General features: G+C 35.8%; 5 protein-coding genes across 7 annotated transcripts; 2 read left to right on the top strand and 3 right to left on the bottom strand.

The window, feature by feature from the left end:
* Positions 1-4,007: 4,007 nt before the first annotated feature.
* Positions 4,008-7,206, bottom strand: LOC113059222 (transmembrane protein 243-like). 2 transcript variants are annotated; one of them, XM_026227572.1, is made up of 6 exons: positions 7,103-7,201; positions 6,505-6,620; positions 5,742-5,973; positions 5,008-5,058; positions 4,816-4,920; positions 4,008-4,689 (listed from the first exon to the last, which is right to left on the bottom strand). In XM_026227572.1, the coding sequence occupies exons 3-6, from the start codon at positions 5,817-5,819 to the stop codon at positions 4,546-4,548; spliced, it is 378 nt and encodes a 125-aa protein (XP_026083357.1). In that variant the 5' UTR covers positions 5,820-5,973; positions 6,505-6,620; positions 7,103-7,201; the 3' UTR covers positions 4,008-4,545. The 2 variants fall into 2 exon arrangements, with proteins under 2 accessions (XP_026083357.1, XP_026083350.1); XM_026227565.1 differs by lacking the exon at positions 6,505-6,620 and having other exon boundaries at positions 4,009-4,689; positions 7,103-7,206.
* Positions 7,207-7,377: 171 nt separating this feature from the next.
* LOC113059236 (meiosis expressed gene 1 protein homolog) lies at positions 7,378-8,899 on the bottom strand. 2 transcript variants are annotated; one of them, XM_026227585.1, is made up of 3 exons: positions 8,792-8,899; positions 8,333-8,487; positions 7,378-7,640 (listed from the first exon to the last, which is right to left on the bottom strand). In XM_026227585.1, the coding sequence occupies exons 2-3, from the start codon at positions 8,480-8,482 to the stop codon at positions 7,512-7,514; spliced, it is 279 nt and encodes a 92-aa protein (XP_026083370.1). In that variant the 5' UTR covers positions 8,483-8,487; positions 8,792-8,899; the 3' UTR covers positions 7,378-7,511. The 2 variants fall into 2 exon arrangements, with proteins under 2 accessions (XP_026083370.1, XP_026083379.1); XM_026227594.1 differs by lacking the exon at positions 8,792-8,899 and adding an exon at positions 8,660-8,779.
* Positions 8,900-9,183: 284 nt separating this feature from the next.
* LOC113059215 (protein artemis-like) lies at positions 9,184-13,274 on the top strand. Its single transcript, XM_026227552.1, has 14 exons — positions 9,184-9,430; positions 9,511-9,562; positions 10,086-10,170; positions 10,247-10,306; positions 10,384-10,439; positions 10,519-10,620; positions 10,697-10,769; positions 10,846-10,986; positions 11,060-11,161; positions 11,234-11,370; positions 11,767-11,821; positions 11,916-12,004; positions 12,091-12,188; positions 12,263-13,274. Exons 1-14 carry the CDS (start codon positions 9,322-9,324, stop codon positions 13,132-13,134), a joined length of 2,031 nt encoding a protein of 676 aa, XP_026083337.1. The 5' UTR covers positions 9,184-9,321; the 3' UTR covers positions 13,135-13,274.
* Positions 13,275-14,198: 924 nt separating this feature from the next.
* On the bottom strand, positions 14,199-20,139 carry hspa14 (heat shock protein 14). Its single transcript, XM_026227542.1, has 14 exons — positions 20,055-20,139; positions 19,813-19,893; positions 19,091-19,173; positions 18,820-18,868; positions 18,601-18,706; positions 18,433-18,523; positions 18,196-18,300; positions 17,954-18,115; positions 16,792-16,947; positions 16,606-16,708; positions 15,974-16,189; positions 15,738-15,887; positions 15,557-15,624; positions 14,199-14,911 (listed from the first exon to the last, which is right to left on the bottom strand). The coding sequence occupies exons 1-14, from the start codon at positions 20,109-20,111 to the stop codon at positions 14,824-14,826; spliced, it is 1,515 nt and encodes a 504-aa protein (XP_026083327.1). The 5' UTR covers positions 20,112-20,139; the 3' UTR covers positions 14,199-14,823.
* A 110-nt stretch (positions 20,140-20,249) lies between these two features.
* On the top strand, positions 20,250-22,308 carry cdnf (cerebral dopamine neurotrophic factor). Its single transcript, XM_026222860.1, has 4 exons — positions 20,250-20,445; positions 21,407-21,534; positions 21,662-21,803; positions 21,896-22,308. The coding sequence occupies exons 1-4, from the start codon at positions 20,358-20,360 to the stop codon at positions 22,069-22,071; spliced, it is 534 nt and encodes a 177-aa protein (XP_026078645.1). The 5' UTR covers positions 20,250-20,357; the 3' UTR covers positions 22,072-22,308.
* Positions 22,309-23,312: the final 1,004 nt, after the last annotated feature.

Here is a 23,312-nt window from a genome sequence, read left to right as displayed (position 1 = left end):
TTTTATAAATGCTTTTATTCAAGACAGTAGCATCTGCAGTGTATATGTTGTTGGGGATATGAATGCTGATATCAATGACAGTAACTCATTATTTGCTAAGCATCTGATCTGCTTCAGTGAAGATAATAACTTCACTTTATCAAGTAGAGTACTGTTGCCTGCAGACAGTTATACATACATAAGTGAAGCCTGGCACTCAACATCATGGCTTGACCATTGTTTTAGTACAGCTGATGGGCATGCAGCCATAGAGAATATGGGTATTAAGTATGGGGTCACAATAACAGATCATATACCTTTGGCCCTCACAATTAACATTGAAGAATTACGATCTACAGTCAGCAACAACAATGCTATTAGTGGTAATGTGAGTACTAAATTAGACTGGTCAACTCTTTCTGAAGAGGATCCTTTGGCTTATTATACTAATACAGACCATTATCTAAGTAATGTTTATCTGCCCAGAGAAGCTATTATGTGTAAGGATGTCAACTGTCAGATTGAGGAGCACAAGAGTAATCTATGAGTCATGTATGATGATGTTGTGGCTGCTCTGTTGGAGGGTGGTAAACCTCTTCAAAAACACAGGAGAAACAGGGCCTATAATATTAGACCAGGATGGAATGAGCATGTAGCACCATATCACACTGAAGCTCGGGAAGCTTACAAGCTTTGGGCCCTGGCTGGGAGAACTAGGCATGGCCCTGAGCTTGAGAATAAAAAGCTTGCCAATGCCAGATATAAGTATGCTGTTCGTTTTATATCTAGAAATGAGCAAGCCATGAGGGCTGACTCTATGGCCAGTAAAATGATGAGCAACAATATTACTGACTTTTGGAAGGAGGTGAGGTCCCTCAATAACTGTAAATCTTCCCTTCCTTGTACGGTTGAAGGAGCCTCCGGTGAAGGTTTCGCTTGTTAAGTCTGACGTCACGTAGCAGCGCTTCCGTGTCCAAACGCTCTATCAGTTACCATGAGAAAAAAAACAAAAGGTGCTAATATAAACTCACAATGTGATAGAATATTAGCGAAAAAGTTATAATCTTAACCTTTAACTCCATACCGAAGTCCCAGATAGCCAGACAATGAAAATATAAATATAAAAAATATATATATATAAATTATTTGTGTTTGGGACGCTGTGAGCACGGAGACTGTAGTGTATACCGTACGTTTGAAAGCGTTTAGCTTAAATGATTAATATGAATAAACAATGCTCATAAACGGCTGCTGAGGTCGTATTCTCAAGTGAAGCGAGTTGAGGCTTGGACCCGGAAACAGCGCTTCTTACGTCATCACTTAACAACCGACACGTGATCCACAAATGGAGGACTCTGCTATCAGTAATGAATCAATAAGTATTCTGACACATGAGGTATTTGGTGCCATATGGAAATTACCTAACAATAAAGCATGTGGTATGGATTCAATAACTGCAGAGCATCTGAAAAATGCCAGTCTTAGGCTTGCTTCCCTCTTAGCAATCAACTTTACTGGTTTGTTGATCCATGGCATACTTCCAGATTCAATGCTATCTATTCTGCTTGTCCCAGTTATTAAGGACAAAGCTGGAAAAGTTGGCTGCCTGGATAATTATAGACCTATAGCATTGGCCAGTATTTTATCCAAGGTAATGGAAAGAATCCTCCTTGATAGAGTGAGTGGGTATACCTCTTCCCTGGATAATCAGTTTGGATTTAAGCCAAACCATGGCACAGACATGTGTATTTATGCTCTTAAGGAAATAGTGAATTTGTATAAGTGTAAAAATTCCACTATTCTCATGTGTTTTATTGATGCCTCCAAAGCATTTGATTGCGTGAATCACAAACAGCTTTTTATTAAGCTAAAGCAAAGGGGAGTCCCTGGGTATATTGTGAGGGTTCTTGCCTATTGGTATGCCCACCAGCAGATGCATATCAAATGGGGGGGTAGCATATGCGCCCCCTTTAGAGTGTCCAATGGTGTTAGGCAGGGAGGAATCTTGTCCCCTGTCTTATTTAATTTATATATGGATGAACTGTCAAGGAGACTTAATGGTTGCAACACTGGCTGTATGATTGGTGGCATGCTGGTGAATCATCTTATGTATGCAGATGACCTTGTTACTTTTAGTCCGAGTAGTGCTGGGCAGCAGGAGCTTCTTAATATATGCTCTGATTATGGGGTGGAATTTGATTAAATACCTTGGTCATTGTATTGCAGATGATATGAATGATGATGATGACATATACAGACAGTGTTATAAGTTATATGCACAGGCAAACACCATAGCACGTAAGTTTAGTTACTGTTCTACTCGAGTTAAAGTGGCTCTGTTCAAAGCTTACTGTACACCTCTCTATACAGCCCATCTGTGGTCTTCTTACAAAAAATCTAGCATGCAGAAGTTACAAGTTGCCTACAATGATGCAATGAGAATTTTACTCAAGGTTCCCTGAGGAGGGAGTGCTAGTCAGATGTTTGTATCTGTAGGAGTAACCACACTGAAAGCACTTTTAAGAAATTTGATGTTTAAATTTATGCAACGTCTGGATGAGTCTACTAACAGTATCATGGTGGCACTCTCAAATCCCTTAGTGAGTTGCTACAGGTACACATCCAGACTGAGAGTGCATTGGCTGAAATGTCTGTATGTATTATAATTATTGTATTTGCTTTTTTTTTTTCTTTTTCTTACTGATTGTTGTTTGTTTTGTTTGTTTTTATCTGTCCTGTCTTGTGTGGCTTTTGGACATGAGTCTGGCAAATAAACTGAATTGAAATTGAATTGTTATTTTGATATTATTTATGCCATTTTATTTTAGATTAAATATTATTTTCATTAGTTTTTATTTTATTTTAGCAGTGATATTAGTGCCTGAACTTACAACCAAAAGAAATTTAGCAATGATACTTACTGATTATTATGGGATATTAATCTTGTATTTTATTTCAGCTTTATTTCAAATACAAAAATATCGTTTTATTTTTACATTAACCTGCATACGACGTCTCGGTTTTGTGGATTCGTTTATTAATGCTGACACGCGTGTTGGCCACAAGAGGGAGCAAACAATATGTAAATGATAAAGAAAGACACTTTGAAATGTTGTAGTTAACCCAAACTGAACCAGCTTTCGTTTTTTGAGCGCCTTAACAAGACTTGTATGGTAGAGACCAGTTGGTGAATTTGTGCATTTTAATGTGTTTGAAAGACAAACAAAAGTAAAAAAATAACTTGAGTGATAATTCAAATCAAAATCAATGTGTTCATCAGTAGTTGATGCTGTGTTGAAACCTAAAATGTTTTTTTTGTAAATCCAGTGGTCAAATGCTAACTATTGACTGATCTCTGTGTGAATGTACAGATCCAGCAACCTCTGAACCATTAGGCAGCGCTTATCTGTGAGCCACAGATCTCTTGTTTGAGCGTGTGCTGGAACATATATTTCTCTCTTCAACTGTATGTGTTTCTACAATAAACCAGTTAAAGCATTCAGCTGGGTGATTGTTGTTTGAGCTGGGATTTGAAGCCATGCTTCTATCACAGCCGAAAACATGTGCTGAACTACAAACCCATTGTGGCTTTCACATTTTATCCCTTGCTTTTATGGCACTTTGTTTCACTTAAAAACTTTGGAATGCATGATATTGAAACAAGACATTATTGTCAGTATCAGTATTTAATAATCAGTATCAATGATTCAACAGTCAGTATCTGTATTTTTCAATCCTCTCATCCCTCATGGAGGAAACTTTCAAGCAGTTGTTATTATTTTTAGTATTATTATATTCACAAAATACTGAATAAATAAAATGTGCTTTGTTATTTTTTTTACAACGACAAAGACGTTAATACTTATTGTCTAAACCCAGCTGCACCATCACAAAGACCTGGTGAAATGTGAACAGATAATGTATTAAGCCTTTCCATGTTTCACAACTTTGTACAAAAAAATAAAGCACAACAAATGTATTTTGTGTATATGTATTTATACATTACATAAAAACCAAAATTACAACAGTTGATAACCAAAATTGTAAGGTTTTCACCATATCAAATAACACAGTGTTCAGTAATTTAGAAAAATGAACAAAAAGCATTATTTACACTGACTGCTGCATGTCTTCAATCAAGTGCTCTTATTCAAGATTGAATTTCTAATAATTTAAATATATAAAAAAAAATGATTTTTCTTAATTAGGAATGTTCCACAGGTGTGTCACGTACAAATATAAAAGCATTGTGCATTACATTGCCATGGCTTATTTCAAAACATCCCAGTCTTGTCATTACATTGGCATATAGGTAAAGCGGTGTACAGCATTAAGGGTGCAAAATGTGTGCACGGACATCCCAGAGTGCTACTGATCGCTAGTATATTTGCATCTATAATATATTCAGTCAGCTAAAATGACTCCCAAAGGCAGACTGGCCCTGCCCACACAAATAGGGCTTGTAGGAAAATGAATTCTCCTGATTGAAGAACTCGAGTAGGGTTCCAAAGCACCCACATAATGATGAACATTCCGCTGATTGGGACGGCTCCCGTGGAAACAGCTTTATAAGGCATTGCTCTGTTTATCACGTCCCACATCGTGGAAATACAAGTTGGCACAAATACACAGCAGAACGATGGAACAGAGCATGTAGTAGATCAAGTTGCGAAACTTGGGCTCCAGGTCTCCTTGCCTATACCAGTGTATCTGAGAGAGAAAGCAAATTCTTTCGATTAGGGATCGCATTTGAAACTTTTTATTTCTCTTCGGCACCATTTAAACAATTAAAGCATAATGCTTTTTAGATTACATTGATTACAAGTGCTTACTCACCAGAACCAACACTGATCCACAGACTAACATGATACAAATGGCTAAGAATATATTCAGTGGCTTGGGGGGGAGAGATGGGAAGACGAATGAACTAATGATGGTCACCTGAAAGAGATGGCATAACTTCAGAGTTAATAATGACAATATGATGAGCAGATATATACTGAGATCTTTATTAGTGGTAAAACTCACCAGAACGAGTAAAGACGCAAGTCCACCGATCACTAGATTGATGATTCTATCCTGAAAGTGATCCACAAAAATAGCAGCTGACAGAAAATAGTTGCACTAATAGGTGCTGCAGTACATATTATTTATTATTTACATAGCACCAATTTATGGAATGCCACAAGAGTGAACAAAGCTGGTTAAAGTTTCAAATTTAAAAGTCACATTGTGAGATTTAAAGGAATAGTTCACCCAAAAATGTGAAATGAAATAATAAGAGTCTATAAGAGTGTATAATCCATGAAAATGATAAAAAAAAAAAAGTCCATCCCATGTTCACCTCTCACACCAAAATCCATCAATATATTTGTTTAGAAATGGTTTCACTTGTAAACAACTTGATTTGTGCATATTTCTATCCTGATTAATACAATACCTTTTTCACTGAAGAAAGCAAGATTACGAACAGAGGCTGAATAAAGGTTTTGAAACTATTTTTTTTAAACAAGCTTTTTTTCACCTAAATATTTTTCAGCAAATTTTAATTTTTGGTGAACTACTGTATTCCTTTAAAGTCACAATTAACTTTTTTTTTTTTTTTTTTTTTATGCAATACTCCTCCTAGATATTGCTCTTTATAATCCAAAATACAACCTACTATTTTTTTTTTACTACTGCAATTACAATGTGAATTTTTTTTAAAGCAAAACTGATGTTCAAGAACAAAATCATGGTCCTGATAATATAACGTGCATTACCCTGGCAGATGTCTCCCCGAACAGAGGTCGGTTGTCCATGCCGCTGGTGCCATAGGTGCGTGTGGTGAAGTCATCCATGGCCCGAGCAGTGCACACACCCTTTCCTGATATCTTCTACCAGCAGCTCCCCCTGTGAAGCGGAGGACGGCAGTGCATGTCCGCTGCTCTTTAGCTTGGGTTTGCTCCTCACGGCAAACAATTCAGAGGCAGGACATATTCACAGTCGGGTTACCTAGAACGTTAAATCATTAAAACATGCACTTAGTTCACTTATTATTTCATGGCATGCCAAAAGTATGTGATATGAACTAACAAATCCCAGAGCTTCAGCACTTAATGATCTGTCACAAACTTTGCTCCTTTTCCCATGAATCCAAAGACTTTTATTACAACGGTGCTTCAGAGTAACACAACAAGCCTGCCTTTCTAACAATCAGCCCAAGGGTCTTGAGTTGATTCAGGCATACTGGATCATGAAAGCATAAGAACAGCCTTAAAAATGTGTGATCGGTCATGTGAGAGCTCGATCTTGACGTCAGTGCAGAAGGAAAGAAAGCTCTGCTCAGTTTATGTGGTTTGTGGCTTGTGCAGAGCATATGCTAAATGACTATATGTACATTACTGTTATTAGTTTTTTTTTTCTGCGAGTCAAATCTTTTTGGAACAACATGATGAACATTAATTATAATAATAAACTGATGAACTTTTCCTTTAACAGGAAAGTTCAGCTCTTAAAACTATATATACATAATTTTATTATTACCTTGCAATCCAATGCAAATCTTCATTATGATAATGGATAATGTCAAAACTTCTGGATGTAGCTCAAAAGTTATCCAAGTATAGAAGATTGATGACCTCCAGACTATTTTTACAGCTCTGTAATCAAATAAAGCAAATGGACCATTAGTGTCAAATGTCACTTGCATTCATTTCCTAGTATTGATTGTTCTAGTCTAGATTCTTCTCAAAAAGGTGGCCTATTTAAAATAGCTTCGTGGTACTAACAAAACAATCGTACATCCTTTTCAGATAAGCACGTTCATCTAAACACCTTAAAGTAAATGACTTTATTTTATGTAAAGTGACTTTATTTTTAGCTTTAATTTATGTAACGCTGCAGGTGCATTAACTGTTTTTGAAATATTCACTTACATACTGATCAATAATTATAATCCATTAAACTGGCTTTTTTTAGTCTTATGTGACAGCTAAGAGCAATGTTTTCATCTGGAAATTTTTTTAAATATGACCACAAACATTGTTGAAAAAGCTAACAAGCTAATGTGAAAGAAAACAAACTATCTGACAGACACGGAGGGAGTTCGAGTATAATAAACTACTAAATATATGAAACTTACCTGTATATAACACAGGGAGGGATTTATTGATCACACGGGTGTTTTCCGATCGGAGCATTATCCGCATGACTTTAAAACATCAGTTATGACGACTCGCTACATGAAACCGGAAGTGACGCGCTCTTAAAGGGCCACGCTGACCATTATATGTTTACATTTTTCGTGGTTTATTAAACCACTTAAACTGTACCAGCCTACGTCTTGTAGAATTTATTAAAGAGATGAAAGCTTGGCTATTTATTCACCTTAGAAATATGAAACACCAAACGGTACAATCATGTGAAATTTGTTTTTTATTTAAATCATTTGTTTTATTCCAAAATTGTACGAAGACTTACATTAAGAGTACAGTAGGATAACTCTGATCATGCATTAAAATGGCATAAGTGCTGGTGGGGTCAAGGAGCTGTCAGTACACGTACACCTTCACTTTATGGACCTCTCGATCTTCACACTCCCGCTTTCTGTTGTAGTAGTAAAATGTGTTATCTCGACGCTGAAGCTTCTTCACAAACCCAGTGTCCGGCCAACGGTCAATCTGAAAAGACAGCACAGCCATATTCAATAGGAAAACACTGAAATTTATATTATAAACTGTAAGCTATAATTAGGTATTAATAAGAATTTAACAGACAAAGCATAAATACTTTCAATATTAAAAAATATCCCATAAAGCTTAGCTGATGAGCTTCATATATATAACTAGACTACCAGTAAAACTGAGAAAATTTGGGACTAAAAATTATTCAGACACTTGTTTTCCTTAAATGTTTCAATTTAACAACTGAATGTTTTTGGTTGATCCTAATCCATTACATACTGTACCTTTCCATTTAAGTTATCTGACATTATCAAGATGAATTTGTTTAACTCTTGAGTTCTTCCAGATTTTATTACCTTTTTCTAAACTTTAGCATGTAATGTGAGATATATAATGTGAGGAATGTTGAAGGTGTCTGAAAATGTTTTGGTTTGACTGTGTATATGAATACACACAGACACACACACACACACACACACACACACACACACACACAAGCACACACACACACACACACACACACACACACACACATATATATATATATATATATTCACATTTGCATAATAAAAAAAACATAAAATATATTGCATGCCATTTCTGAATTCGGATGTATATTCTAAACACAGTTTAAGCATCACATAATGTAATAATTGCTAATACTGTAGTAATAAGTCAGAAAGGTAAACCTGGACTTGTTTGACTTGTCGGTACTCCAGCTCATCTCTGTATCCAGCTTGCTGAAATCTGAACAGGTTTTCGATCTCTTCTGTCCACTGCTTTGCTCGGCTCATGGACCTCGGCTTGGCGCTGTTATCCATTAAAACTGAGCAGGACATTATTTCTGTGTAGGATAGATAAATACACCCCAGTGTTCTCCTTTGGTATAAACACAGTTTCAGTACAAATTACATTTTTGTACGAAATCAAGTTAAATCAACTTATCGCATGTAACGTTACAACAATAAACCATGCACAAATGTTTCGCTCAAAAACATTAACCGAGTAACGCCCACCTAATATTCTGGATTTACAAACTTTGACAGCTACGAATCTAGTCTAATTCACTCAGAACACGTCTTATACGCTGATTATAAACGACAATGTGTTTATATATATTATTAGTAAGGTTTTTAATACAAACTTACATCGACGCGTGTGACAGACGGCTGAGTTGTCAACGGAAACAACCTTGCGTATCATTTGTTTCCTAGCAACAAAACTGGCTTAAAAAAAAAAAGAAAACAATCTTGAGGGAGAAATGGCCAATCAAAAGCACACCCGGAATTCCACCGTTTGGTCGGCCAATTAAAATTATACCCGGGATCTTGCCTAGAAAAAACAAACCGAACAGTTCCAGAACATGCCTAATTATTTGCTATACATTGTTCGCAATTTTCCCGCAATGTGCTGTTTTAGAGTATAACGACTACTGTGGCTTTTCGCAATGTTTTAAGGATTGTGTTCGAGTCCAGTAGATGTCGCTGTGCTATTCAAGCGCTATCAAATTACAGATGTTTATTTCCGAATCACGTGGTTTCATGCCAAAGCGATGCCAAGAGGAGGACAGGCAGATGCAGGGGTGCTGCGTCTCGCCCAGAAAGAGCTCGGGTCGTGATGTTCTGACCTCTCAGCTGCCTTTTCAGTGTTTTATCGGCTCAAACTCGAAGCAGTCAGCATGAGCTCGTTTGCTGGCCGCATGAAGGAGTATCCCAACATCTCCCTGGACCGATTTGACCGGGAGAATTTACACGCCAGAGCTTATTTTCTCTCTCACTGCCATAAAGGTGCGTTTATAAAGGACATTGCATCTACAACCTTTGTTTTCTTTGACATAACGTTCCATGTTGTTGTTTATATCTAATAGATCATATGAAAGGGTTGAAAGGACCTTTACTGAAGAGAAGACTGAAGTTCAGGTGAGTGACAGCTGTAAATAATCCAACCCAGGTGACATATGAAACATTCTTTTCTTATTCAACTTTGGTTTATAAACTTTTAACTGTAAAAGTTTATGTAACTGTTGGCTTTGTCTCCAGTATCATGTAATATTATGTGTATACTACTTTGTTTTGATATGCATGACTTTAGTCTCAGAATTAAATTTGTTTATATATTAATATTTTTGAGTTCTAAATGGCCTACTATTTGATGCTTCAGTATTAGCTTCTTAAAATGTGTTTAGGCACAAAATGTAAGTTTGTGTTTTTTACTTTTACTCTGTTGTATTTTGCATTTATATTTATTGTGATCTTTAAAAACATTAAGAATTTAATGACAGATCGAAGTAATCTTTAACAGATCTCAAATTTAATAATCCTTTTTTCTATATATCATTAAAAAATCACGTTCTAATTGTTACATAAATTTTCGTTTTTAAAATGTTAATTTATGTATGTTTATATGTGTGTACACAAAATCTGACTTTATTGTATCCGTTAGTTTAACAGTCAAGCTGTATTGTTCATTTGTCACAAAGGAGCTCCTTCTTAATAACCCCAAATATGCATTCTGGGAAGATCATATTGTAAGTACCAATCTCCGGTATGAAATTTCTCGTGAAATGATTTTGAGAATCTATTATGAGAATCTTTGAATACTAGGTCCCACTGGAACTGGACAGTCCAACTCACTTATCTCTGATGGATGAAATCACTGGAGAGGTGTGTGTTTAGCCCCTAAATTTATTCTTCAGAGTGTTTTTGAGTTGATCTGAAGTTGTATTTGTTTTTCTGTTCAGTCGGAGGATGTTGTTGTCACTCTGCTTCCAGCGGGACACTGTCCAGGATCAGTCATGTAAGCAAAATAAGAGCATAGACATGCATCAAGAACATAAATAGAGTCCATTTTGAATTAATATTGACTTTAAACACAGGTTTCTGTTTGAGGGTGCTCAGGGTACAGTGCTCTACACAGGGGACTTCAGACTGGCTGTCGGAGACGCAGCTCGAATGGAGTACTTGCACTCTGGAGACAGGTATTCAGATATCACATATTAAAATAAGTATAGCACATTTTTATATAACAAAAGCATTCGAATGTTTTTGCTGCAGGGTAAAAGACATTCAGAGTGTGTATATCGACACCACATTTTTTGATCCCAAGTATCATCAGATCCCCAGCAGGGTACGCATTTATCATATCCTCATATCATACAGAGCTTGTTTAAAAGGTTCATTCATTAGTGTTTTTTCTGTTTTAGGAGGCTTGTTTGGCAGGGATAAGACAGCTGGTCCAGGACTGGATCTGTCAGAGTCCATACCATGTCGTTTGGTTAAACTGTAAGGCAGCATACGGTTATGAGTACCTCTTTACCAATCTGGGACAAGAGTTCAGCTCACAGGTCAGACATTGTTTTTTGTGTTAGTTTTCTTTCTTTATTGCTTTAAAACATCAACACTATTTATCTCTTATAGATACACGTGAACAGCTTGGATATGTTCAAAAAAATGCCTGAAATTCTGTGTCACGTGACCACCGACCGTGCGACACAGATTCACGCTTGTAGGCACCCCAAGGTACGGCCAACCATTACATAATGACACCGTCATATACGTACTAGACAGAGATCACAGTGGTGGTTTTCACAGGACGAGGAGTTCTTCAGGGCAAACAGGTTACCGTGTGGCTCCACGGCTCCCAATGGCATTCCTCTAAACATCATCAGCATCAAACCCTCAACCATATGGTTTGGAGAACGGACCAGAAAGACCTCTGTCGTCGTCAAGTGAGTCACAAAGCATTGATGTTAAAATCCCAGCTGCAGCTAATAAGCTTCATGTTATGGGCATTATTAAAATTTCTATTAATATTTATCTATCAGAATACGACTCTAAAATTCTCCAATTATATATTTAAAAAAATAAATAAAATACAGTATTAAAATAAGAAATTAATTTTCATTTAAAAAATAATTAAATGGCACTGTTAAATATAATCTTTAAAATATCAACTTTAAATGTTAGATGATGGTACAGGAAATCTGAATGTAAAATAGAATAAACTTTGCATCCAATTACTATATATATATATATATATATATATATATGTGTGTGTGTGATAAACTTTTTATTAAATTTAATTGTATTTTAGTTATTTATTCACAGTGTCTTTTTCTTTTCAGGATGGGAAGTAGTTCCTACAGAGCATGCTTTTCTTTTCATTCCTCTTATTTGGAGGTGAGACAGATCCCACCGGGAAGGATATTCTTAATGTGACACACTATACACAATGTTTGCATTTCATAATCCTGTGTCTATTTCCTATGACTAGGTTAAGGACTTTCTCTCCTACATCTGTCCTGTTCACATCTATCCTAATGTCATTCCGTTGGGAAAGACACTGGAAGACGTCATGGATCTGTAAGGAAAAACCTTATTTTTTGGTACCGTGTTGTCATAAGACTTTAGATTATTACTATAAAAATGTTGTTTTTTTTCAAATTCAGGTTAAAGCCATTGTGTAGAAAACAGTCTGGAAGGGAGGAGATTGTCTACAAACCACTTGGGACCCTCAAAAGAACCAGAATGTGGTGCACATCAGAAGGTACGAGTGGCTTTCATTATTAATCCAACTTTTACTATTGCTTTTAAACTTATACTGGATATCTTTCCGTTAAGGCTCAGATGGTGATAACGACCTGTTTGAGGAGGTTTCCACAGCTCCAAGGCGGCAAAAAATAACAGTGACCGACCTGACCACTGTTGCCGTTAGTGAACAGCCTCATAGCCCTAAAAAAGATTCTCATGCTACGGACCCAATGTCTTCCCTCATAGAGCCCTGTCTTGCCACACACTCTTCTAATTACATGGACTGCACTGAATCGAATGATGATGATGACGATGATGATGACGATAATGATAAAGATGATACCCAGCAACCTCCTATACCTCACTCATCTGATGTTGCTTCACCTCCTCCACCTTGCACAGAAAGCAAAGAAATGCCATCCTCAAAACTCACTCCATCAAAATCCAAAACAACTCTGCCTTGTTGGCAAAAGTTCTTTAAAGTGGAACCAGTGTTGACGGATGAGAGCGAACTGGATAACAGTCAGAACAACCACAATACTCAAACACTTTCCACCGAAAACACAGAGTCCCAGTCACCCGAGCTGTTTCTGGATGAAGATGAGGATGACAGCAGCTCTGTTCACTTGACTTCCTCACAGTCCACTCATATATCGGACGCAGGGATGGAGAGCCTCAGTCAAATGGATACTGTTATTTTCCAAGTTGATGAAAGTAAGGCCATTACTAGTGAGCAGAGTAACCGAGGGACCAATGGTGAGGTGGTGTCAGATGTGATTGACAGCCGTGACGTCGAACCCAAGAAGGAAGAAGCCATGGAGCCGAAATCAGACTCACAGGTATCATCAGATTTTGAGCTTCCACCAACACCAGGCTCCAAAGTCCCACAACCAGAAGACCTGAAGGAACTATACAGGAAGTTGGCAGCAGGCGAGGATGTTGTCATAAGACAGATTTTTTGATTTCATGTTTGATTATTAATTTCGGAATATTAAGTTTGTTGTACGATAGCTTACATCATGGAGTATTGTATCTTCATAAATGCTCACTGAGTTAATAAAAAGTATTAATAAATACTTCTGAGTTAATAAATAAAAAATTCTCAAGCAAATTCTACATGTTTTTAAATTGTTATTTTAAAGGAAAACTATTAAAAGTAGTCAAATGATTAATCGCATCTAAAATAAAGGTTTTTGTTTGCATAATATGCGTGTTCTGTATATATTTAATATGTATATATAAATACACAGAGTATATATTTTGAAAATATTTACATCTATATATATTTATAAGTTAATATTTAATATATAAACATAACATCTGAAATATACACATTAATATGTGTGTATTTATATATACACAGCACACATTTAAACTTTTATTTTGGATGCGATTAATTGTTTGACAGCATTAATTAAAAGCTGTTTAATTTAATTGAAATAAAGCCTAAATGTAAATATTAGATGAAAAAGTTAAACTTCTTAAACTTGATTTAGTTCAGTGGGGCACCATTTCAAATTTTCTTTCAAGTTGACAAACTAAAAATATCTAAAGCCAAAACAAATAAAAAATAAAGCTAAATATATATAAAAAAGACAAAAACTAATAAAAATGACAAAAGCACATAATTACTAGAACATAAAATAAAATGTAAAATATAAAAATAAAAGCCAATTTAAAATAATAATAAATATTATAATACTGTATAAATAATACTAAATAACATGTTTTAACCATACCCACTGTGTAGGAAAACACCTGTATACATTTGTAAAAACAAAAAAGCTAAAAATGTCGACCTGACATGACTGCAGAGGTATCTGTACTTAAACTCAGGGTTTATTGTGTTCCGTGATCTTTATTGCGTACTATTTACAGATGACAAATATGGAGAGCAGCTTTTTAAAAAAAAAAAAGACGAATATTTTGCACCTGCTAGATGTGACTGCACCAGATAAGTATCTCTTCAGTCACCTGCACCTGCTTCTCTTCAGTCTACACAACATTTGAAAGACTCTCTTCAGTCTGATGAGGTTGTTCATGCTTTAATGGTATCAGTGAATGCCACAGGCTTCCTTACTTTCTTCCAGTTATTTTGCTTGTTACATAAGTATTCATTTATGTGATGCAGGTACATGAAGGCACATGGTAATAACAACTACAGTAAACCTGCTGGTCACAGACAACAGGTTTAAGATGACTTATGTTTTAAAAGAAAAATGCAAAAGGGAGTATTCAATTAAACCTGGATATTAATTTAAATGAATAATTCACACAAAAAAGGAAAACTGAATTTTTTATTATTTTCTTTACACACCTTCATGATATTCTAAACCCATATAATTTTTTTTCCCAAGCTCCCAACAAGACCAAGAACTACTTGTTTTCTTCTTCTGTCACTATGAATGGTTGTTGTATGGCTAAAGCTGTATAATAATTCTTCCAAAGAAAAGCGACAGGTTTGGAACAACATGAGGGCAAGTGAGTAACTTTGCTTTTAGGATGAGCTACTCCTTTAACTCAACAAGAACTTGAATTTGTTTGCTTCAGTTAAGGTCTAGAGGAATCTAGAGCAGTATAAAACCACAAACAGCATGAGATGCAGGTGTTTAGGTTACTGTATGGAATTATGTTGACAGCGGGATTCAAGGTTAAGATGCTGCAGCAGCCGTTTCTATTGTAATGGCTTCAGATCTGCCGCTGCCCTGCTCTGTGCACGTAACATGCAGTGAACCATCCCTGAAACACAAACACACATCAGAAACGGTTTAAATAAGGACATGAGCTTTATGACAGAGCTGAGTATGATTATGAGTATGAGTAATGTTACCAAATTTAAGATATACAGCACCTTGTCATTACACAAGCAACAAAATAACAGCGAAAAAGTATTTTCTACAACTAAATATTAGCCAGTGTTTGATGTTTAATATACACTGTTCAAAAGTTTGCAGTCTGTAGGATTTTTATAATGTTTTTGAAAGAAGTCTCTTATGCTCATTAAGGCAAAATTTATTTGATTAAAAATACAATTAAAACACAAATATTGTGAAATAATATTAGAATTCAAAATAACTATTTTCTGTGTTAATCTATTTTAAAATTTAATTTATTCCTGCGTTGCAAAGCTGAATTTCCAGCATCATTACTCCAGTCTTCAGTGTCACATGATCCTTTAGAAATCATTCTAATATTGATTTGCTGCTCAAGAATCTTTTCTTATTTTCATCAATATTTTTGAGGAAACTAACTGTACATTCTTTTAAATTAACAAACAGAAAATTAATTTATTATTTAATTAATTATTTAAAATAATAATTTACTGTCAGTTTGGATCAATTTAATGCATCTTTTCTGAATAAAAGTATTCATTTATTTCATTACCTCTTCATTGTCAGCACTGTGACAATATCATGCAGCTCCTCTTTAGGTTCCAAGTCTCTAAGTACCATCTAGAAAATTAAGAGTCACATTTCAAGTTAATAAATTTAAGGAGAAATCAGCCGAAATCAGCCGAAAATTAATTTTAGGTTTGCACTGGAATGTCTGTTAAAAGAGTGCAAACCTGTGCGATGGGTCGCTGTGCTTGGTACAGCTCCAGACTCACTGACGACAGACTGCCAGGACCCTGTAGTGTGTGCTGGCGGCGGGCAGGGAGAGGTGTGCCAGATGGAAACAAAACTGTGAAAACCTCCTCTCCAGAGTCATCCACTTCCTGAAAGACCAAGACGCAATCTCCTGATCAATCTTGTGCTAAAATGCCATTAAACAAAGCTCTATGGATGGTTTGAAGCTCCCCACCTTAACCGTGATGTCGCTGGCACAACAGTCCACAGTGATGGAATCTTCTCCGAGTGCCAGGCTGTCTTTTCCCACCAGGATGCCCGCCTGCATGGCAGCGCCGACCGGAATCACCTCATCCGGAGGGATGGAGTTCAGCAGCTCCACGTCTGGGAACAAATCCCTGATCATCTGCTGCAACTTCGGGATACGAGCTGATCCTCCACATAAAACCACCTTAGACAAGAAAGGCCTAGTTTAAAGTTTCGGGATGCCATTCTTGCTACAATTAGATGTAAAACACTGAAATAATCTCCTATTTACTCTGTATACTTAAAAGCTATGCCACAGCAGAACCACTTTTGGTTCCACAAAGAACCATCCAGTCAAAGGTTCTTTAATTTTGAAGAACCTTCTTTTACCACAAAGAACCTTTTGTGAAACAGAAAGGTTCTTCAGATTTCAAAGGTTCTTTATGGAACCATTTTGACAAAAAAGGTTCTTCTATGAAGCACCTTTATATTTAAAATTATATTAAATGCCTCTAAATGCTTTAAAAAAGGCTCAGTTTTATCTTTTTATGCATGAAATTTGAGATGCACATCTACAGCTCCCTCTAATGATCACACATTTCTATTGAAAAGATGTTTTACCTTGTTGATGTCAGAGGTGGACAGGTTTACTTGCTCGAGAAGACTTTTAATTGGCTGAATGCTCTTATTAAAGAGGCTGGAGCATATTAGCTCGAATCGGGCTCTAGGACAGAAACGTATGAGACATAGAGATGAGCTAAAGGAATTATTTTTTTTGTATAATACTCCTTTTGAGCTTGATCTCACCGAGAGACATTGCACTCGAAATCCATGCCATCATAGAGTGAGTCCACAAAGCAGTTTGCACTGCCCAGGGTGGAGAGAGTGTGTTTGGCCACATCAGCGCTATTCATGAGCTTTAGCATCGCCCTGGGGTTACCCGACACACCCTGTTTAAAAGTCCTGGAGACACACATGACAAACACACAATAGCATTTAAAACAGCAATGACATCCATGTAGTGGTGGGCAGTGTGAACAAAATCTGGAGTCGCTAAGATTATTATTGTATTTTTTTTTTTAATAAATTAATACTTTTATTCCTCAACGATGCATTTTATTGATTAAAAGTAAGTTTAAGAGCTAAAATACTTGTAATAATGCAAAAGATTTCTCAATTTCTGTTAAGTTTTCGTTCTTTAAAGAGTCCTGAAGACAATGAATCAGTTTCACAAAAATTTATAAAAATAAGAAATGTTTATTTTGCAGAAAATTTGAATTTTAGAATGATTTCTGAATGATCACGTGACACTGAAGACTCAAGTAATGATACTGAAAATTTAGTTTTACCAACACAGAAATAAGTTACATTTTAAGACGTAACTGTAATAATATTTCACAATATTATGGTTCTTAACTGTATTTTTGATCAAATATATAAATGCAGCCTTGGTAAGCATAAGAGACTTCTTTCAAAAACATAAAAAAAACTGGCCTTATTTTTTAATGGCAGTGTAAGTTATCATATCATATATAACATAATATATTTAAGATTTATAGTCATTAAGGTTCAATATAAATTACACTATTATCGCACAAGTATATTACATATATTTAAATGTCTATTTTTTTATTATGAAGTATAATAAATTGCTAACTTTTAACTTATTTTTTAATTTAACTTGATAATTAAACAGAGCTTCACCAAATCAGTTATTTTAGATACTAAATCGATGTAAACGAATAGATAATATTTATAAATATTATAGTATATTATAATATTCAGTTTTGTATCTGTACAAAAAAAGCTGCTTTGCATTATATAACACTAGAGATGAAAACAAAAAACTTCAAATTCTAAAAGTTGCTTAGCACTGGAAACAACCTACAGTTCCTAGTGTCACTTCCATTATCACAAAGTCAGAGCACACTCTTAGAAGTTAAATGTGAGGTTCGGGATATCTACTGACTTTTTGAACTCTGCAGCGAGGTGCTGTGCGAGCTCATATGTGAAGCTCTCTCCTCCGGTCCTGTGATCCGTCTGTGTGGCCAGGACCCGGTACATTCCGCTGTTCACCTCCAGGACGGTGACGCTGAGCGACGTGCCTCCGAGTTTGTACACCAGCACATGACTGTGGTGGAAAAGAGGAATGAGAATGAGACTTTTAAGCTAAAAGACTCCATTCATCTGAGATAATGCAAAATATTGTACCTTTTTCCCAGCGGTGAGTCCTGCCCGATTCCATACGCTAGAAGAGCAGCGGAGGGTTCGTGGATCAGCCTCAGCACATTGAACCCGGCACTTTCTGCAGCTTGCCTACAACACAGCACTGACTCTTATAAAACATCTCCCATGACACAGCTTCTGGAGTTAGATAACGGTGTTACATCATTTGAATTCATTTGCATTCATCTCAAAATCTACAGACACATCAAGCACCTACAGTACCTGAGTGCATTCTTCTGCATCTCTCCGAACTCAAAAGGCACTGTTATGACAGCATCTTTCACATCTGAACCCAAGGCCGACTGGGCCGTCTCTGCAGGAAACATAAAATAATTATGACTGGTTCACGTTAAACATATTATGAACAGAAATGAAGGATTAAGATAATACCTTTCATTTTATGGAAGATCAATTTAGCTACATCTTCAGGTGAGACATACTTGGTAGTTTCTCCTGTGTCGATTTCATATCTGGGCAGGCCACTCTTGTTGACAACCTAGGAATGAATGAGAAAACATACACCTTTTAAATAAGCAGGTGGTTTAGACTTTATAGTTACTGTTGTGATTTTTTTTCTGTCAGTATTTGAGAACAGCAGCATGTACTTACAATGCATTTACTTTCTTCTCTGTGTGCCTGAGCATCTGGGTCATCATAGCTGTCAAATACATAATAAGTCCCATGAATTTTATATTGTGGTTATTATTTATATAAATGTATTATTATTAAGCTAATGCTAATTTGGCTGTAAATAAATTCTTAATAACATTATGCAGTGATTTATCTACAGAAGTGTAAATTATTAAATTTTTATGTAATTAAAAATATGAAAATATTCTCAGTATAGTCTTTTTTTCAGCATACAACATGAAAAACCTACTGTCTGCCCAGGATCTGCTTCACTTTGACAACTGTATTGGTGGCATTTCGTATTCTGCCCTGCTTGGCAGCGATTCCCACAATCTAGAAAAAAAGTCAAGTAAATTAAATTAATTAAATAAAACCTTTAGACCATCATATGCCCTGACATTCTTGCTTCACTTATTAACATTTAAATTAAACAAATCATAAAAAATAAATCCAGACATCTTACAACACTTTAATATTTTATATATATATATATATATATATATATATATATATATATATATATATATATATATATATATATATATATATATATATATATAATCAGACTCCTCTGTTGGCAGGATTTAGAGGAGTTTTGGTTTGTGCATGAGCTAATTCATCTAAATCCAATTCCCATTGTTATTATATTGTTATATTATAAATTTGTCCCATGAGGAAAATGATGGGACAATAGCATCCAAATAACATAATGCATGTGTGCACACCTATCATGAAAAATTAAGCACACTATGTAATATAGAGACAGTACAATACTCATACTACATAGTTTTCACACTATTCACTAGACTAGAGATATGCTTTGTAATTATGAATTTCAGTTTTTATTGTATGCTTGATTCTTATCCTTACAGATTTTCAAGGCTCTCTGCTTTTGGTCCTGATGAGAAAGCTGTATAATAAAGATCATTGCATGCAGTCTGATTCTCCAGATGACCATCACGGGACAATTACCTGTTCAGTGTCTCTGTATGCGACCACAGCTGGAGTGACTCTGTCTCCTGCATCATTTGCTACAACATCTGCTCGCCCATCCTATATGAAAACAACTACTCTTATTATAAACTGTATGGTTTGTCTGTCACACTTATCTATTCAGCAACTCAAACAAAACATATTCGATTTTTTTTTTCGTTGCAGATATATTTGCCTTGATTAAATAAAACTGAAATGATTCGCATTCATAATTAATTCACCTTAAATACGGCAACACAAGCACATGTGTATCCAAAGTGCACCCCGATGGCAGCCATGTTTCCGAAGAATTCTACCGGAAGCAGGATCTCATATGCAAATGAGAAGGGTTGGACTTCTAGGAGATGTTTAATGATGGGCGGCGTTATTAGCCAATCAGAGCGCCACTGCTCTAACGTCGACTGGAACGTCAAGAGAGCAGCGCCTGATTTAGAAACAGCTCCAAAACAGCGCCGGTGGGTGTTGGGTCCTGGGTATTGAAGTTCACTGAAGTGCGCACAAGCGCATTTTAAGCGCACAGAGTCATGTCTTTAACCAGCTCCTTTCCCACACCGTTACTTTTGCTTTTATGTGTTGTTTTATTCTCAGTTACTGATGCAGAAGAATGCGAAGGTGAGGTTGGTCAGCTTGGCTTGCAATGCGCATGAGCCCCTGAGTTTAAAAATAGTCACCTGAACTATGCTGGGTTATTTTGCACAAGTGCATGAGCGTTTTCACAATAGTGAATACAAGATATTCACTGTATGAAGTCAATATTGAAGAGGTGAGTCCTGGTTTTGGCTTGCAAACTGAAAACCCATATTATTGTAATACTAATATGTCGTATATGCGTTATTATACACTTATTCAATGCATGTACAAACATCGTTTATGTTCTGCAGAAACATTACTAACATTTATTACATAGGACTTTTGTATTTTTATTTATGAGACTGTCAGCAACGCTTCGAAGAAAATAAAACCCAATTTATCGCCATTAGTTTTTATTTTACAATACATATGCAAGAAAGTGGTGTTCTTTTTGTATTGTTTTCCAGTGCAAATGTCTAATTGTTTTATGATAAATTGATCAAATTTATGGCATGGCATTATTTTGGCAAATGTTGCATGCACTACAATTTCCAATAGCACAAATGTCTAAATATCCTTAAGTCAAGATACATTTACTTGAGATGCAAACTGAACATATAAAGTTTTGTTTTCTGAGACACTGAACAAAATTTTGTTTATGATTAAATCAAGAACAAATAGACTGAGCAAAATCAACCTAATTTTCATTATGTTTAAACGTGAACTCACTTCATTGTGTTCAATTTCTCTGAAAAAAATCACTTCAATTTGCATCTCAATTAAACGTATCTTGATTTAAGGATGCTTAGATGTTTGTATTAAAAAACAAAACAAAAATACTGAGAAATATCCCATGATTGTATGGATTTAAGACTTTCTAATTAAGATTCAAGAAATTTTTTAAGATCCACAGAAACCCTGTTATATAACTAATATCATATGAATTCAGCCCTCCAGTAAAAATAACCTCTGTTTATGTTGTATGTGTGTGTCTGTTTTGCAGTGTGTGTGGGGTTTTTGGGGCGGCTTTATAACTCACTGGTGCTCAGACACACAGAATTGTCCCCAGAGCTGGTGGAGGAGGGTCTGATCAGAGCCTGCGCTGAGACTACTGGGAAAGAGAATCGACTCGTAAGAACAAAAAACAAGCACAGTTTGGTTCTTATTCTTCTTTGGTTGCTGGCCCATCTTTGAAAATATAGAGATTAAATGAAATATACTGAACTGTAAGTTCTAATTCTCTCCCCTTTCGCCTCAGTGTTATTACCTGGGAGCCTCCAATGATGCTGCAGCCAAAGTGACAGGTGAGGTGAGTCGCCCCCTCAGCGCACATGTTCCTGTCCACAAAATCTGCCAGCGACTTCAGAGTAGGGACGGCCAGATCTGTGAGCTCAGATACGGTAGGGCATATTCATGCATAAGATTCACGGCATTTGAGGAGATTTGTAATCTCGAGAGTTTTAAAATGGACATTCTTGCTGTTTTGACACAGAGCGTCCTGTTCTCGACTGGAGCAGGGATGCTTTGTCTAAAATGCGAGTCTTGGAACTGAAGAGACTCTTGGCCTCGTGGGGGGAGGAGTGCAGAGCCTGTCTGGAGAAGAGTGAATTTATTGATCTCATCCAGGAGGTGGCCCCCAAACACAGAACGCACTCGGAAGAGTTCTGAGGGCCTCCTTGTGCAGCTCCGTGCTGGGGACACACTGCAATGATGGGAGGGGCTGCACGTGCAGCTGCGCTCAGGGACACTTTTGATATTGCTCTGAGACTCCTAACTTGTAATGCTTTTCATAATCTTAGTTACGAGTAACCGTGTGCAATATGTGCGCATTTCCTCAGAGTCTCATTCTCCTGTACCACTGTAAGCATTTTCTCCCGCACACTCAGAATAAATCATTAAACTTTATTAGTTTCAGTGATTAAGAGGTTGCTTGCAGAGATGCTGGCTGTGTTTTTTGTCCAACCGTTTACTTTGTAAGGGACTAGAGCTTGTGTTATGCTCTAAGACCACTTACATCTTCTGTGTTTGCAGCTGTGGGGGAATTGCATGAAAAATATAAATTTGTCCAGATCATATTTTAATCAAAAAAAAAAAAAAAAAAAAAAAAAAAAACAATATATATATATATATATATATATATATATATATATATATATATATATATATATATATATATATATATATATATACATAACCATCTAGTGGTTATGAATGCAATTTCTCATACAATGTGTTTTTAAGCTTTATCACTATTATAGTGTTTTGTTTTTTTTGCCCAATCTCTCTAAATATGTGCATGCTTGTTTATATTAGGTTATATTGTGTGAATATTAGTTTTTTTTGGCAGTTTGAAGCCATTTAGGACAGAAATATTTTTTTAAAAGCATCTATGTAATTATATTACAGTAAGAATCTAATGAAAATCATCAAGAATAATGAGAAACAAAGAAAAACAAACATTAGAGAGACAATGGAGGGTAACATTTTTTAATCAACATCAAATTCATATTCATTCAATTTCATATAAATGTCAGGGAAATCAATTTTTCATTTTTTTTTTCTTTATCTTTAATTACTTTTCATCAGGTCTTAAATATACTTCCAGCATAACAAAATTATTTAAGTACAAATATTCCATGTCTTGTGAGGCTATAGAAACACCTGAAAAAGTCTAAAAAGGGTGCTTAATTGTAATGAAAAAAAGGCAAAAACAAAGTTAAAATTCTTAAAAAGCAGACTTCCATTCGTTTTATGCAAAATATAATTATAATTTGCTTTTATTATGCAGACCTGATTTTCGTGCCATTGACCTATGTGTGAATTTCTCCATCTAATTCAGTGTCACTATGGATCAGATTTGCATTTGCGTGCGTACCCTGACCTCTCGTAAGGATCGCATTATTGTGACC

The sequence above is a fragment of the Carassius auratus genome, chromosome 4 (assembly GCF_003368295.1).
Source record: "Carassius auratus strain Wakin chromosome 4, ASM336829v1, whole genome shotgun sequence".
In the NCBI taxonomy this organism is placed as follows: domain Eukaryota; kingdom Metazoa; phylum Chordata; class Actinopteri; order Cypriniformes; family Cyprinidae; genus Carassius; species Carassius auratus.
This window is presented reverse-complemented; position numbering and strand designations above follow the sequence as displayed.